Here is a 17,449-nt window from a genome sequence, read left to right as displayed (position 1 = left end):
CAACAAACGTGGTTATTAAGACGATATTTCTGTATGGTTTGGTAGCATCTTGGACTTTGCCATGCTGCTGCTCAGCTGAGTTGAGTGGGTAGCAATCATTTAGTGGGCAGGTAGGTACTTGAATATTAATTGATAAAATCATACCAAACTGTCAGCGATTTTTAATCAAATCCATTTTTGCAAGCCTTGTTTTGGATTTTGAAAACCGGTAGAAACTCATATTGTACTTTGTGTAGCGAAAACTGCATTAATGATCTATTATCTTTATATAAAGCTATGCTTCTTCGTTTTCTTTCAGCTTGTCCCATTAGGGGTCGCCACAGCGTGTCATCCTTTTCCATCTAAGCCTATCTCATGCATCCTCCTCACCAACACACAGTCTTCATGTCTACCTTTTCTTTGGTCTTCCTCTCGCTCTTTTGCCTGGCAGCTCAATCCTCAGCATCCTTCTACCAATATACTCACTCTCTCGCCTCCGAACATGTCCAGACCATCGAAGTCTAAAGCTATGCTGATATATAATGATAAAAAAATATTATATGGCACTGCTACAAAGAATCACCCAGTAAGAATCTGTCGTTTTCACCTTCTGTCCCGGCTGCGTGACCTGTGCGAGCGGTGGCTTCTTCCCTTGTCAGCGCTTCGGCTTCTCCTCCTGCGGGATGAACTGTGGGATGACGTGCTGCTTGAACGCCTCTTTTGTCTGGAGAAAAAAAAAAAAGAAAAATTTTAACATCCAACTCAATCATTAAGATCATAACGTAACATATATTAAAACAGTGGGGTCATCAAGAGATGGCTTTGTTCTTTTATCTGGCCCACCAGCATTTCTATTATCAAGAGTCCTGTAATATTTGTTGCATTGGTTAACCATTCAGTTCCGACACTCCCGCGACCCTTATGAGGATAAGTAGCTCAAAAAAATGGATCGATAGATGTTGTTGTATAACTCAAGGAAGCCACCAGAAAGCCATTTGATGTAAAAGCTCTCAATCAAGGTTAGTTCCAGTTCCAACACCTACTTTGTATCACCGCACACAGCCACAGGGCATCAATGCCATCCCGGTTGCCCCACAGTTCCTCAACGGGGGCCCTTTGGTGCTCCGCGGCTGTTGAAACCAACATGTGCATGGCAGCCATTTTGCCAAAACAATTCATACAGTGATCCAATTGATATCTTTTAGGAAACATTTACAGGGTTGAATAAAGAGTGCAAACACAAATTATAACTTTCATTTGATCGTTTCATCCGTTTTCCCTGTGCCCCAACATATGTTTCCGCAAAACACACACTTACGCATCCAACGAGAGATACTACACAAGGTGGTTGAAAGGCAAATAATAGAGTAAGCTGTATAAACAGAAAATAGTAGTACTTTATGGAAGTAAATTAGTGCCACCAGGATTTGAATTTGAAAGCACACCTAAAACAGGATTTGAATTTGAAATGTAAAGTCATCACATTTTCAATAGTTGCTACAATTCGCTGTCTGAAATTCACTGTCTGTGCCACCAGGCAGGTTTACTTCAGGTCAGAACCAAACACCCAGCCAGTCACAGTTACACTTTCTTAGTATGTGACGTCAGTTGAATTTCGGACAGCAAATTGTAGCCAGGTGAATTTCAGACGGCGAATTGTAGCCGGTTGAATTTTAGACAGCTAATTGTTGCAATTGTTGAAAATGTGATCACTTTACATTTCAAATTCAAATCCTGTTTTCTGTGACATTCCAAATTCAAATCCTGGTGGCACTAATTTACTTCCATGGTACTTCATAGGGGTGTCCCAATCTGATTTTTGAGATTGGAAATCGGTCTGATGTCAGCAAAAAAACAACTATTGAATCAAATCAATGCTCTCCCTTTACAGACGACAGAAATAAACAAAGTGCCCCCCCACCATCACCATCACATACATTACGAATTTCTTTTCTTTGTGTGCATTTGAGCACGTTCGTGTATGTATGAGTGGAGGATACAAATCTCAAAAAGAAAAAAAAAATAACGTTTACTGGCTCATTAGCACCACATTAGTTATCAAATCAAAGTTGTTCTAAAATCTCGCGATTCCACTACTCTTATATAAGCAGTTCATTCTATGATCCGCTCAAACACTTTTATCCACCAGTGCCCCCAGTTAGGCAGATCCCAAAAGATCACAAAGACAGCTTGCTAAGGTGCTAACATCTTGTCAAGCAGTAGGAATAAATGTTGCTTATTGAAAGTCTTTAATTAATACTCCAGTTGAACTTCACAAATCCAAGCACAAGTAAGAAAAGAGTTACACCCATTGAGTATTTAAAAACTTTGACGACTTAATTTTTTTTATTTTAGTTCACAAAAACCAAAGATGACCTATCTTATTGTTTTTCTGGGATATGGTGTAAGGTAGCAAGATGGAAGCATTATCTTACAAGGGGAGACAACACACACAATCTGGTAAAAGCACATGGAAAATCTATTATGATCCAATGAATCAGTTTGAACTTTTTGTCCAAAATTCCAAAAGGGATGTCTGGCGCAAACACAACCTTGCTCATCACCATTCCTACAGTGAAGCATGATGACTGAATGTATGATCATGCTTTGATGCTACAGCTGTAAATAGGGCCTGAGTCAAGGAAGAGGGAATCATAAAAAATGCAAAGGAAAAAATGTCAGGAAAACCATTTGGAACAATTGAAATTTATTAGGGGTTAATCAGAAGCACTTTAAATAGTGGAAGGTGCCTGCTGATTCCCATTAAATGTGACTGAGTGTAACTGGCTATTCTGAAAAGTGTGTACGGTACACCTTTGAAACCACATTAATTCAGTTGTTTATTTTTACTTTTCTCTCAAAAAGATTTAATTTCTTCAGAAGATTTGCACAGGTTACAGGCAAAGGTGGGTATGAACATCCTACATTTATGTAATCCCTTATACTTACTCAAGTAGTATTTTGGATATTTTGTACTTGTCAACGTAGTTTTAATGCAGCATACTTTTATTCATGTATTTATGTGAAGAAAAAACAGAACTAACAGTATTTCTGTTACAATTATCTACATGCCGTTCACTCTTTTTATTTAGCGATTATTCATTCATTCATTCAGCTTCCGTTCCACTTAGCACTGTCTGCTCAAACGTGGAGATTTCAGCCCACTTCTAAATTGAGAAAATATCTTGGAGTAAGTTTCAGATGTTTTCTGTTGATTTGGCTCTCCATATTAGCCCACGTTATCCCTATGTGAGTAACAAATAATTGTAAAACATTTGGGGTATGTGTTAATCTCATTCACTCACACACAGATGCTTGCACTTCACACACACAGAGACACACACAGCACATTCACATTTTATTTACAGTAGTTATATTTTAGTATCCATTTTCCGTATGAATTATTATCAGGGTCACAGCCGTTCTGGTGCCTATCTCAGCTAACTCTGGGCGAGTGGCCGGTACACCCTGAACTGGTCACTAGCCAATCGAACGGCACAAAAAGACAAACAACCATTCCTTTGGGCTCACTTAACCTCCCATACATGATTTTGGGATGTGGAAGGAACCCAGAGGAACCGTAGAAACCCAAACAGGAATGGGTAGAACATGCAAACTCCACACAGAAGAGACCAGATTTTAACCTGGGTCATTAGAACTGTGAAGCAATGTGCTAAACGTGTCTCCCACTGTTTTAGCTGTATTTTTTGCCGTTTGTGCTCAGAAAGTAAGAAGTTACACACCATTTACTGAGTATTTTCTTATTCAAGTGATTACGGCGAGGACTGCTTTAGAAGTAACAGTCTTCTTACTAATATTAATTATATTTTACAGGATGCTTACTTATGTAGAATATTTGGCTACTCTGATCACTGGTTATACGCCACATTAATAGTGTCATTTGACTTTGTCTCATTTTTTTACATCACAAAAACATTTGAACAGATGTGTGTAGACTTTTTATATCCACAGTATGAATTACACAATTGTATTAATTTTACATTTTGTTTTGCTTCTATTCTATTAAAAAATCTCGACTTGTCTTCAGGAACACTCGGCTCCCTTATCTACTTCTGTCATGGTGAATGTGGTGGTCAACCAGCATTCCAGAATAGAATATGTAGGTGTTGAGATTTTGAGGATCCACTGTACTGCTTAATTATGTTATCACACTTTCACAAGGTAAACGCTTGTTTTCTTCTTGGGAGTTTTTGGTATGCACACTGGCAGATTGAGGAAAATGTACAGTATACCCAAGCCTATGAGGGCTGAAGGCTCCCAAGGTTTTACCGCCCTGCCCTTTGCAGCAAGGCAATGATTTCCCATCAGCAATAATGGATCATGATCAGGCTTCATAAATAATTGACCCCTCCGTACAGGGCACTTAACGACGCCTCCTGAAGTTACGTCACCACACATGTGCTAACCTCAGACAAAAAATTAGCAAAAATGGCGGCGCAGGAAGAAAAGACTAGAGCGAAATTGTCCGATTTACCAGCTGATTTCTCACTCGCATTCTTAGCGAATAGTGAAATATCGTTGAAAAGCAGACAGCAGGGCTTCAAGTATTTCAGCGAGGGGTATTTCAATGGTATTTACATGCATATCGACGGAGAAACCATTGTTATTAGCGTGAGATCTTTCCGGAGTCAGAGGAAGACCGAGAAGCCACATAATATAATATAACCCAAAGACGAATTCGTCATTGACAGTTTCCTATTTTCGTGTTACATATCACACTTGTGTGCAGAATCTGTATGTGTATCTGTATAGCCGTTTGTGAACCGCCGTATGAAGGAAAAAAAGGCGAGGCTTGATTTACGTGTTGTTTCTCTCGTTTTCTTTGTGTAACGTCACGCGCTCCCCTCAATAATTATTCTTGAATTAGTGCCGAACCTACGTAAGTCCCGACCGAGTACGACAATCACTACTTTTTAGTGTCCTCAAACATCCTTCCTTCAGTCTTGGTGTCTCGGTGTACGTCGAAGGCTTTTAGGACTCGCTATGCCGATTACAGCTGTGTATGGAAGCATACCTCTGTCTTGCCGATCAACCGATACTTCTCTCGCTCATCTTCATCAGATGAGGATAAATCCAAAAAATCAGCTCTGGGCATTATGGTGTCCCATGTAATCGAGCGTTTGGAACCCAACGTAACACCCGCGCACATAGGTCATGTGACTCGCGAAAATGGCAGCGCCCCTTAAAATTTGTAATTGTTGATGAAAATCTTCTCAAAACACTATTAAATGAGAGAGGATTTAACATCACATTGTCAAAATAGAGTATATATTACATGACCTATTGGATACATTGTTAATGCAAACCAGTGGAATACCGTGTTAAAATAACCTCGAGTCCATTTCTCTTCCCATCTATGGTAAAATAATTTGAACCCTGCCCCTCAAATTTAAGTCTGACTCCCTTTCCATCTGCTCTCCTGGACGCACAATATATCAACCTTCCTTCTTATCATAGCAATCAACTCCAGAGTTGTCATTGTCCTTACATTAAAAGTCACCACATTAAATTCTGTCCTTTCCTCTTCTCCTTCTGCCTAAGAACCCGCCATCCACATCTCCTTCGTCTTCAACTTTGAGTAGCTCACTGTCTACCGGCACCCAGTCAGTTCACGGTGGCAAATGTTGCTAACGAAGGTATCCAGTATGGAATTGTTTGGATGAGTGTTTACATGTTGTTTGGCAAGGTTTGTCTGTGCTTGGGAACCTTCCTACAACTTGCACTTGTTTCTGGGGCCCATGAGGCTGCATTTTCAAAATCAATGAATAATATCTGTATTAATTGTGACTTCAATATTACTCAAAATAATTGTGACCATTACTTTTTCCATATTTGCTCAGCCGAAGAATGCACCCTAAGAAGAAAAATTTGGTACACCCTTGTGCTGGTAACTGTGCTACTCAATAATAATTAATCAAATTCATGATCTATAAAGGTAAATTTGTTGCAGCAACTCTAGATGAATTATGCTACATGATGCACTTCGCATTCAGCGTCACCTTCTGTCTCCGTCCCTGGACCGTGAGCGGCTCCGGCGGCTAGACCTGTGGCTCCGACTGCCGGTCACCCGACTCCCGGAGGAGGACGACGAGGAGGAGGACGAGGAAGACGAAGACGAGCGGCGACGTTGTTTTTTCTTCTTCCTGCCCCTGCTGTCGCCTTCACTGCTTGATGAGTGGCGACCCATGATTTATCGGTTCCCTGTCAAACAACGGCAGAAAAGGATTTCAAGAGGCTGTTTACTTGTCTGACGTATAACAAAACGAGCAACAGCTTTTGTGTCAACAGGACACGTTCAACACCAACTCAACTACACAACATCCACGGCTAACGCATCATACTAAGGACGTTAGCGGACAGCGTTTTGTATACTTTGCAAAGGGGTGACAGTGCCAGTTTGGACTAGCTAGGCAGCTAGCTTACGAGGCTAACTATACAACACTACGCTTAAATTCTTTACTCTACTGGTATCCAATTTATCGTACAAATGTCCCGAGTGACGTGTTTGTCACGCAAATGATAAACACGAGTGGAAAAGGATGGAATTGACATTATCTTTGTTGTATATCCCGCTTCTTACCGTTCCTGAAGTCCACAACTCATGCGATGCACTGCCAGACTAAAACAGTCAAAGGAGAGCGCGTCGATCAAACCCACGCCAAGCATAGTAAGGCACAAATGCATTGGGAGATTGACTACTTTGGTCTGGTGACGTTTCCGTGCCATTTTTTTAAATTTCCGATTCGCTCGTCTACCTTTTCCACAAAATCCCATTCATGCATGTAATTGACTGAAGCTTTAAAAAGTGTCGCTATTATTTTTTTTGTACAACAGTGGTACAACAAGAAAATGGGAAATGTATTTTTATACTGATATTTTGAAACCAAAATACATTTTCGCCACCGTCTTTACACGTTGATTTTTTAAAAATTTCTCTACAAAGAGATAATAAAAAAATGACCTGTAAAGGTTTCGTAATGATTTCAGTTTGATTATAGACTCGATCAGCCGCGTGGCACAACTGTAGCGCGTTGACGTCACAGTTCTGAGGACCAGTGTTCAAATCCCGGCCGCGCCTGCGTGGGGTTTTTTTTTCCGGGCACTCCGTGTCCTCCCACATCCCAAAAACATGCAGTTATTAGAGACTCTAAATTGCCCCTGGGTGTGATTGTGAGTGCGTCTGTTGTCTGTCTTCATGTACAATGTGATTGACTGGCAACCAATTCAGGGTGTACCCCGCCTCCTGCCCGAAGATAGCTGGCACTGGCTCAAGCACAAGCGCGACCCTCTTGAGTATAAGCGGCCAGAAGATGGATGGATTTATGGATGGATGGATGGATGGATGGATGGATGGATGGATATAGAATAGATCAATGCTTTCCAAACTTTTCCATCAATTACTAATTATTCAACGTGTTCAGGGAGGGTGGAAAACGACTCTCATGTTATTCCTAAACGTATATTCAACATTTTTGGAACACACTGTAATATTACGTACGGGTTGAGGATAAAAACTGCATTTTTATATATTAAAAAAAAACTTAAATAATAATTACTATAAAATAAGCTGCACATAATAAAATTATTTGTCAAGAAACGTTTCAAAACAAACAGTCATGACCCTTAACATTAAATACAACTAAACTGTACATTTGCACAGTAACTGTCATACCTATAAGAACTACATATAGTGTGTGTGTGTGCGTGTGTTTGCGTGCGTGCGCGTGCGTCCGTGTGTGTGTGTGTGTGTGTGTGTGGTGTGTGTGTGTGTGTTAGTCACTATTTGCACTAACACTGTTTTTATTAACCCATCACCAACCCTGCCCTTCTCATGGTTCTCCAGTTAATTGAAACATGCATTTTTAGTTCATAGAGGATTTATATATCAAAAGCAAGGCCATATTTCTCTGCACCTGCAAATTTACAACCTCGAGCTCATTTACACGAGGTCATCATCGTCATCCGAAAAAAAATCAACACATTAGGTGGAAAGTGTTTTCTACAAAGTGCAGATTATTCCATAACACGATTTGCCCGCAACAAATTAATTCGGGGTTGGTGCGTGTTACAAAGATAAACAGGATGCTCATCACCTCAATTAGGCATGCGATGCTGCTATGGGCTGCAGCATTGCAAGAATAACAGTAATTAATGCCTAAAGGTTCACACACTGAAACGTCGTTAATATTTAATCTGCGGGAATTATTCTCATCACTGCGTGGAAATTGAGATACATATAGATTATCAATAAACACGCCTCAATTAGCATCACTTTTATCAAAAACAAAATCCCCGCTCTTTTCTCCTAATTGCGCTCATTGTTTATTTACAAATATAGGCCATAATAATTCCAACGATAATTAGCGAGCCCAATGGCGACGAATACTCGCGCCTTAATTGAACGTTTAGCTGCTATTTAACACCATAAGCGTGCCTTTAAAAGGCCCGCTGAGGATTCCTATTCAACGATGTAATGTTAGCAGTGATCATTCAGCACGTTGCATTTGAAAATTTCAAGCAAACTGTGGGTTCATAAACTCGGTTCAATATAAGACCCTAACTCGACCCCATAGAAATGTAACGTAAAAGAAAGGAGCTATCAAACGGAATAATAGATGTGTACTATTCATGCATTTATTTGGCGTGCGTGTGTAGACAAAATTGCAACAACTGGAAATGAAAACTTACTCAAACTATAACATGCATTGGATAACATAACATATACACATAACGTGAGCATAAACTCTTGGTGTATGGATTTATTGAAACAAACACGATGGATGATTTTTTTTTTAAACTGATAATAAATGCCAGTAAACATCATGCAGGGCCCATTTTGGACCCTGAACCTCGTATTGGGAAACTTTTGAACAAGACTAATGATAGTGCTCAATTTATTTGCAATTATTTTCCTTTTTTTCTCAACATGTGCCATATAACCCACCCCAAATTGAGTGAATATGTGCAACAACAACAAAAAAAATGCAAATAAGAATCCACTGAGTGAGTCGCCTCTTGTTTTGTTTTTTCCCCCCACGTGGTATTGATCTGAGATGAGGAGGCTCTCTCTCGCCATTTTCACATATTTGTAAGCCACTCCCCTGCAGAGAGCGAGATAGAGAGGGAGGGAAAGAGAGGAGAAGAGAGAGAGAGAGAGAGAGAGAGAGATTCATTACATTCTCTCGGGTGTTTAAAAAGTAACTCAGGACAATAGCGGCGAATGAGCTCTTAATTAAATTAATTAGTGCTTCTTGTCAATCTTGGATTAATGGCCAATAGCTGCAGCTGTGGTGGTGCTTAATGTTTTTCCCCCTTTTTTAACTAAGTGTGGATGAGGGAGGAAGAAAGGAGAGAGGGAAGGAAGGAGGGAGGGAGAGAGTGTGTTGGAGGGGAGGGGGAGAGGGGGGGTGCTCATCCCGGCATCCTGAGGGGAGGTAATTTGCACGGATCAAGGGGGCAAGGCGCCGCAAAGTATAAATAGTGAGACTTCAATCGAGGATCAGCAGCAGGTTCCCCAACTCGGCTTTACCAAAGGAGGGAGAAATTGGCCGAGGAAAACGCTGCATCTTTATGTCCCATTTTCGGGCGCCTTCCCTGAGAGTTGGCAGCGACATCACCTCGTCTCGTTTTCAAGGGGGCCGCATGCACCATTGATGTCTTAAGCTGCCGTGGAGCAAAGGGAGAGACGGCAAAGTCTGCCTGACTCATTTTCCTTCCTTGAGAGGAGAAAAAAAAAACAAAAAAAAAACGAGAGTGTGTGATGGAAGAGCTCACCGCCTTCGTGTCGAAGTCTTTCGATCACAAAGTCAAAGAGAAGAAGGAGGTGATCACCTACCGGGAGGTGCTCGAGACCGGTGCGGCGAGAGCGGCCGGCCGCGGCGCCGGTGGGGAACCCTTAGCCCCGGAGCCCGGGAGCCGGGAGGAGGCGGCGGTGGTAGCCCGGAACGCGGCACTCTCGCCGGGCAGGGAGACGGACATGCTCGGCCCGGAGAGGACCAGAGATGCCGGTAGCCCCAAACTCATTGACGGTACGTGGAGGAAACGTCTCTAAGGCAAAATAAACCTGCTCAATTGAGTTGCAGCTTTTTGATTTAGTACTATATTATCATATTTTTAGGACAGCAATTCGAGTGCAATGTTGGTGTTGCAAAGCGATTTTAAAGCAAGCATTTATGTATTTAAAATTTGCTTGTGGAGACTTTTAAAGTTTATTCAATGATCACCGTGAACGTGACTTTTTCTTTTCATCCCACGTTTGCTGCAAAATTATAAATGGAATAACCAAATGCACTAAAAATGTATTTGCAGCATGGTGTTTTATTTTTAAATATTGCACTATTTAAGTAGTTAGATCAGTGAATATGGTATGCATTTCTGCATACCATAGGTGCACAGGTGGATGATCCCAGTATGAGATGGATTGCCTGTGTGTTCGTTTTCCAATACGTGAAGTGAGACTATTCACGAAAGCGATCAATACCGTTTGTGTGTGAGTAAAAAAAAAAAGTGTATACGTACTCTCTGCAATTTCAAAGTTTGTTTTTTATTCTTTCGTTCTAATCCCCCAATGTAAGATTTCACCTTTGCTTTTTTTTTTTTTTTTTGTCGACTTGCATAAAACATGCTATTTACTGGACGTAATTAAAAAAAGCATAATCAAAATGTAGGAACGCATGATGTGTTTTTATTTTCCAAGCGACGTCCTTGTTAAATGTAACCATTGCGGACTGCGTGTTTTCCCGCTTAGCTCTCACACAAGCACACGCACGTATACCCACGTATGCATGCACACTGCAAAGCCTCAGCAGTGGAGCACACACGATGCCTTGCATATTTATAAGCATTTAATAATTAAAGAGCTTTATGTAGCTCGACAAAACATCCGAGCTGTGATCCTCTTTTTGAGGTTTGGGGAGGGTAGATGTCTGGTTCACATTGCATTGCTTTGCTTTCATTTCCCCCCGGCATTGAGGCCATGCATGCACCTTTCATGTAACAAAGTGTGGGGAAAATAAAACCTGCAATTAATGGGGTTCCACTCCCTGTCTTTTATTTGTATTTTTTCAGGCACCACGGATGTGAAAGAAAGGAAAGACGAGTCCGTAAAGGTCATGGAGGACGAGGCGCAGACCAAAATCAAGCAGAGGAGAAGTCGGACTAACTTCACGTTGGAGCAGCTCAACGAACTGGAGAGGCTCTTCGACGAGACCCACTACCCGGACGCCTTCATGCGGGAGGAGCTGAGCCAGAGGTTGGGGCTCTCCGAGGCCCGGGTGCAGGTCAGGGACACCAGTCACAGTCACCTGCTTCTCACTCATGCTGATTTTGACACTGTGGCCGCTCAAAAGGAAAATAATACAAATTGAACGCAGAGAGGAAATGAAATACTGTAGTGAGTGCATGTGATAGATAGATAGATAGATAGATAGATAGATAGATAGATAGATAGATAGATAGATAGATAGATAGATAGATAGATAGATAGATAGATAGATAGATAGATAGATAGATAGATAGATAGATAGATAGATAGATAGATAGATAGATAGACAGACAGACAGGGATATACTATCGATATTTTATTCATCCATTGTCCCAGTATCTCCACAATAATAGCAAAACAAAGGTCAAGTCATACCGAATCACTTTTACTAAATAAAGATGTGACAGTGGTTGAGCATTGTTTTAAAATTAAATCAAATCATAAATACGTTTAAAATATACATATATATTCATATATATTAAGAAAGAATCCAGATTATATATAAGTCGTTCACAGAGATATGTGTAATATAATCATATATCATTAAAAAACACAAAGGCACACGTTTTCTTCATGTATCTAATATTTATTTTTAAATTATACAGTTTGCTGTAAAAAGAAATATTTGCTAAATGGAAAAATGAAGAATATAAACAATGTTTAAGTAAATAAAATAACATTAGATTTTTAAAACAGTAACACTAATGCTTTACGTATCTTATTTAATAATGTTACTCTGTTTTTTGGGGTAAGAAAAAAAGGCACCCAAATAATGTAAAAATGTTTTGTAAAAATAATTTTTAAACAACAAAAATAATGATACTCTGCTGTTTTAAAAGACATAACTATCACTAAGCTTTAATTTAGCATTTACAACCACTAACATTTGTTTTGTGGGGGAAGAAAGCATAGGGCGCAAATATTTAAATGATCACGAACAATGAAAATAGCTTTCTTTTTTTCCATTTTAATGAGCATTCAGTAGTTTATGGATTTACCAACAATATGAAGTGTCGGTGATTTTTGCCAAGGGTGATTCTAATTCAATTTCAAATATATTGTATTGCCATATTTATCCGTTCTAATAAAAATATATTGATTTCTTCGTTCGTTTCGATCCATCAATTTTCTGTGCATGCAAGCAGTTATTCAATTAATGCGTAAACGATCTCACTTGGGGACTCTGTTTCTGTCACGAGTGTGTGCCCGCTTTTCATCTTCGCTATCCGCAGTGAGTGCACGCAGGGTAGAGAAGCGTGCGCGCGCGCGTGCGAGCATGTGCGCGCGCGCGTGCGAGCATGTGCGCTTGTGTGTTTGCGCGTGTGCGTGTATACAACGTGTTGTTGTTGCCGTGAGGGCCCACGAGCAAAAAGACCATCTGGATAGAAACCCAGAAAGGTTTGGGTGTCTGGAGGGAGGGAGGTGGGGGGCGGGGGGGATCTTCAGATATGTGTAATGAGAGGATTAATAAGAAAAATTTCTGATTAGAAAAATAAATAAATGATGATGATAATAATAATAATAATGATTAAGAGCATTTTCTTCGAGGTTTGTCTCCCCCACTATGGAATTTCCTCCACTTTACTGAGGGATTTGCATACATTAATTGCTTTTATTTGCGGGACACCAGCACGTATGCGAGATGCACACACAAAAAAAAAAGTAAAGGAAAACGAAACATTTGAACACTTTCACAGCTTTATTTTCTATTTCTTCCTGCCTCAATTGATTGCTTTGCTCCTATCACCGCAATAATTTAGACGTGGAATGTGAGCAAAACGCTCAATCGTTGAGATCCGCTATCAGCTTAATCGATTATATATATATATATATATATATACAATACCAGCCACGTTGCAAATGAGCCAATTTAACCAAATGTGCTATTTCGCAGCGTAATTTCTATTTAAGTGTTTTCTTTCCCCTTGCAATCGTTTGGCAGGCAGTAATTAATGTTAGTGGTCATTTAATAGAGGAAAGCGGTGCAATAAGAGAAGAAGACGAAAAGGGGAAAGAAAGCATCATCATGGCTGCTACTCGATAGCCCAAAGTCCATTCAAAGTCTGCAGGGACACTCAAGTACAGAAAGATGAAACCAGGGCTGACAAGGTTATTTATTACAACCCAATCGTCCTGCAACATCTCAGCTATTTGCCTGAATCAAGGGCTTGATTTCTTTTTTTCTTTTTTGCCGTGCGTACCCCCAGGTTTTGCAGCAGTACCTTATGATTTTAATGGGTATTAATAGTCCACTACTCCGGAGTATTTTTGGAATAATTTCTTTTGGTTGTTCTCACTTTAAAAACTATAAGATAGCCCCCCCACACACACACACACACAAATAAGATGAATTCATGTGTGCCCTCGCAGGTTTGGTTCCAGAACAGACGAGCCAAATGCAGGAAGCAGGAGAACCAGTTACATAAAGGTACACGCACACAAATACTATTACAAATGTGAACTTTAATGCTATGTCATTGATATATGTTGCATCAGTTATACAAAAATAAAAAAAAAGATGAGTACCTTGCAGATTTGCTGAATTGAATTTTTGCACTAGTACCACCCCCCTAAAAATACTAAGAACTAAATTGACATTAAAATATTGTAGCGTAGTAGGTTGAAGTTTTATTTCTAAAATTATATGTCACATTATAAGTCTTATGCCCTGTTTGAACATTAACACTGCTCTGAAAGGAACAAAAAAAAAAAAAACTGCACTTAACGATTTCATTAAAACAGACTGCAGATAAAATTCAATTAAAAATTGCAACAAATATTTAAAAAGTTAAAAACAGATAACTTAAAAACAGTTATCAACAATTATATGCAAATATTTGGAAAAGTTAAATACAACTGAACTTACACTGCCAGCAATTCTTCCTTTTACTCGTATCACATTTTGCCTTTTTTTTTACTGGTGACGATTGACCTTTAGACAAGGTCATATAGGTATATATATAATATTAACACACATGAACAAGCAGTTATCTACTTCATGCAGCTGCATGTATTTCACATGTATTTACCTGCATGTGTACTGTTTATGACATTTTTGTCTGGTGGTATGCTGGTGGTAAAGTTTGGAAAAACAGTACCCATTTCTATTGTGGTCCTTATTTCAAATTGAATTCACCGCTAAAGGATCTCAATTATTTTGGGATTTTCCCCTTTTCTGAGGTGCTCATCACCTTACTTATTTCTCCAGGAGTTCTGATCGGAGCAGCGAATCAGTTCGAGGCTTGTCGCGTGGCCCCATATGTCAACGTGGGAGCTTTACGAATGCCATTCCAACAGGCAAGTGTCAATTTAAAGGTGTCCTCGTGCACTAGTTTTGAAATGGTTTCCCAGGCCAAACGCAAAATATTAAAACCCGATTGTGGAATGCTGTGCTGACACAGCAAGGCCTCTCACTGACATCGTGTATAATGCTGTGTATCTCAAACTTTTCTCCCCTCCCCATTTTTTTTTTACCTGCAACTTGAACAAAAAAACTAATTCAATAATACTTGGAAAGACATCTATTGTTATTGATGTGAATGCAAACCTATAAGGAACAGCGTGTTGAGGGCATGGCATGTTAAAATGTATATTTTCAAGCTTTAGTCTGAGCAAACGTCAATGTGTAGTCCTGTTAGGCTGACTTGAGGATCGATTTCTGCATTATTGACATCGATGAAGAAAAACCAAAATAATGTTAGTGGTGGAAAGTTAAAATTTTGGTCCAGTTCCACAAAGGTGTATTCTTTTTGTTCAAACAGATATTCCAAGCGTGTAGTTGGCTGCAGTACTTTCAAAATACCATTTACTTTCCATGACAGTCTTCTATTATGTCTTTATTACATATGGGTGGAGAACCTTTTTTTCCCCCCTCATCATCAAGGGCAAGTTCTGTTTTTCCATTTACCTTAAATTGATGTAAAAACATTTATCATGATACAGCCTGTCCCTAAAGTCTGGACACAAAAACATTTGATGTAAATATGATGTTCATGTAACTCTTGCAACATGCATTAACCTTTGCATCACAAAACGTTATTTGTTTATATTCCAATTAATAACATGTCATAGAAAATGTTATTTCTTGCAAATATGCATTTTTGTGTCCATAACTGATGGCTATATTGTATGTTACGAGCATACTTACACCTAGTCAGCCCACATCTTAGTCCTGGAACAGTTCTGTAATGAATAAGGGTCCCCTCTCACAATGTCTTTTGCCACACCAGGTAGATAAGTGATGAAACTCCACTTACACACAGATATGCTGTGATTGCGCACGACAGTGTCAGGTGCACCACATTTAGATGGAATGAGAAGAGCCATTTTGATTGGCGGTGACTGAAGCTGGCCCTAAAAATTCCCTCCGTTGTGCAGCCTGCCCACTGTCAGATTCACCAGCCTGTACTTGTCCTGGAAATGACCAATGCCAATCTAACTGCAGAGTTCCTTTGCCTGTTGTACAGGAATTATGCTATCTCTATAAAAAGAGCCCTTACAGTTATTTTTAAAGTTGTATTTTTTTTTATGAGGCCACATGTGTGTGGGGTAACAAATTTACATGAATGTAAGTCTGTCTCTGATTGGTTATTTTCGTTGGGGGAAGTGTTTTTTTGTGTATCAAATTAAGGCACAAGATCAGGGCAAAGACGGCTGATTATTTCACACGTGATCCACTTTTTGCTTGCCTTTCTATGCCAGTGACATATAGTGACAGGAAAATTAGAAGATATGTAATTAACCTGCGTATCCACTTTTTGTGAGATATTTTTATGAAATGTAAAATATGTACTTCGTAAAGGTCGGGAAAAACCGATCTAGAGAATTGGTACGAGAAATAATTTAGTTTATGTTTGGTTTCATTTGTTCCATAGAATTGAATCAAATACTCCCAATGGCCCGCAAGCCTTAGTTTACGACAACGTCACGCGATGGAACATTCCCCTATTGATACTATAAAGCCCCCCCACCCTAAAATGAGAAGGTAAAGTGAATGTCCCATGAGCCATTGCGAACTTAACCCATATTTTCCCCCCCTTCTCTCCCCCCCTCCTGCGTGCATCCTGTAGGATAGTCATTGCAACGTGCCGCCCTTCTCCTTTCAGGTGCAAGCGCAGCTGCAGCTGGACAGTGCCGTGGCGCATGCGCAGCACCACCTGCACTCGCACTTGGCCGCGCACGCGCCCTACATGATGTTCCCGGCGCCACCATTTGGCCTGCCCCTAGCCACGCTCGCCGCCGAGTCGGCGTCGGCTGCGTCTGTGGTGGCCGCCGCCGCCGCCGCCAAGAACACCAGCAAGAACTCGAGCATCGCCGACCTGAGGCTCAAGGCCAAGAAACACGCGGCCGCACTGGGGCTGTGACCATAACGACAGCAACCAGCGCGACACCGCTAGGGAACGCGCACGCACGGGGGAGTGGCACCACGAGGGGCACGCGAGGACGCTATTTATGTTTTTCCAATGAAGGACAGACAACTATGAGAATAAAGGCTATTTATGAGATTATGAAAAGTGACTGATAGCCTGTGGGAAGGCATTTTTCTACGCCAAAAAACAAAAATGGACGGCCCTTGTGGCAGGAAAAGGAGGATGAGGATGCAGCTGGCGATACTTTGTCAAACAAGGCGAACCATTCTGCAGTCTGTTTTAACACATTATTATTATTATGATTATCATTATTAGTACTGACAGAGGCTGGCCTCGTTAAAGTTCAACATGGATCCTCCAAGAAAGGAACAGAGGGGATTCCTGTCCACAATGTTTGCATGAGTCAATACGCTGACCTATTTGACCTTTTTTTTTTTTTTTAAATTTGGGTAAAAGTGAAGTCAGACACCACCACACAGACGTAAGAACATAATATATGTTTTTTTTTGTTTGTTTTTTAATGTGGTGTTGCATCTCCTTTTAAAGGGGATACATATGTTATATATCTAACAGTATATAACAAAAAAAAAAAGACTGTAAAAAGTGGTACGGGCACGTGTAAAATATGTTTATACACAAGAAACTTATTATTTTTGGTTCTTTTTTTGGAACTGACTTCATTTGGAAGCCAAGTGCTTACTGTACGTAATGGGTTTTTTTTATATATACATATATATAACAGTGAAAGTGAACTTACCTGAGGCACAGGTTTCTTAAAAAAAAAAAAAAAAGAATCACATGTGAAACGTGAATCCAC

The 17,449-nt window shown here is 40.2% G+C and overlaps 2 protein-coding genes across 4 annotated transcripts in view; one reads left to right on the top strand and one right to left on the bottom strand.

The window, feature by feature from the left end:
• The window catches only part of rsrc1 (arginine/serine-rich coiled-coil 1), a 194,228-nt gene extending 187,545 nt beyond the window's left edge, over positions 1–6,683 (bottom strand). The window contains exons 1-3 of one of the 3 annotated variants that reach the window (XM_061827197.1): positions 6,581–6,683; positions 6,000–6,201; positions 587–703 (exon numbers count right to left, since the gene is read on the bottom strand). In XM_061827197.1, the coding sequence (XP_061683181.1) occupies positions 587–703; positions 6,000–6,187 (305 nt within the window). In that variant the 5' untranslated portion in view covers positions 6,188–6,201; positions 6,581–6,683. Of the gene's footprint in view, positions 1–392; positions 512–586; positions 704–5,999; positions 6,202–6,485; positions 6,560–6,580 lie in introns of those variants that run through there. The other 2 variants (XM_061827198.1, XM_061827199.1) reach the window with 2 other exon arrangements.
• A 3,070-nt stretch (positions 6,684–9,753) lies between these two features.
• On the top strand, positions 9,754–17,036 carry shox2 (shox homeobox 2). Its single transcript, XM_061827519.1, has 5 exons — positions 9,754–10,028; positions 11,068–11,279; positions 13,634–13,691; positions 14,472–14,560; positions 16,369–17,036. Exons 1-5 carry the CDS (start codon positions 9,761–9,763, stop codon positions 16,624–16,626), a joined length of 885 nt encoding a protein of 294 aa, XP_061683503.1. The 5' UTR covers positions 9,754–9,760; the 3' UTR covers positions 16,627–17,036.
• The last annotated feature ends 413 nt before the right edge of the window (positions 17,037–17,449 follow it).

Source organism: Syngnathoides biaculeatus, chromosome 8 (genome assembly GCF_019802595.1).
Source record: "Syngnathoides biaculeatus isolate LvHL_M chromosome 8, ASM1980259v1, whole genome shotgun sequence".
Taxonomy (NCBI): domain Eukaryota; kingdom Metazoa; phylum Chordata; class Actinopteri; order Syngnathiformes; family Syngnathidae; genus Syngnathoides; species Syngnathoides biaculeatus.
The sequence above is the reverse complement of the archived record's forward strand: the minus strand, read 5'-3'. Positions and strand labels throughout refer to the sequence as shown.

Excerpts from the sequence above, each read along its gene's own strand:
- shox2 (XM_061827519.1), top strand. The coding sequence starts at position 9,761 with ATGGAAGAGCTCACCGCCTTCGTGTCGAAGTCTTTCGATCACAAAGTC. Across the intron at positions 10,029-11,067 it reads TAGCCCCAAACTCATTGACG|GCACCACGGATGTGAAAGAA; the intron begins GTACGTGGAGGA and ends GTATTTTTTCAG. Across the intron at positions 14,561-16,368 it reads TACGAATGCCATTCCAACAG|GTGCAAGCGCAGCTGCAGCT; the intron begins GCAAGTGTCAAT and ends TTCTCCTTTCAG.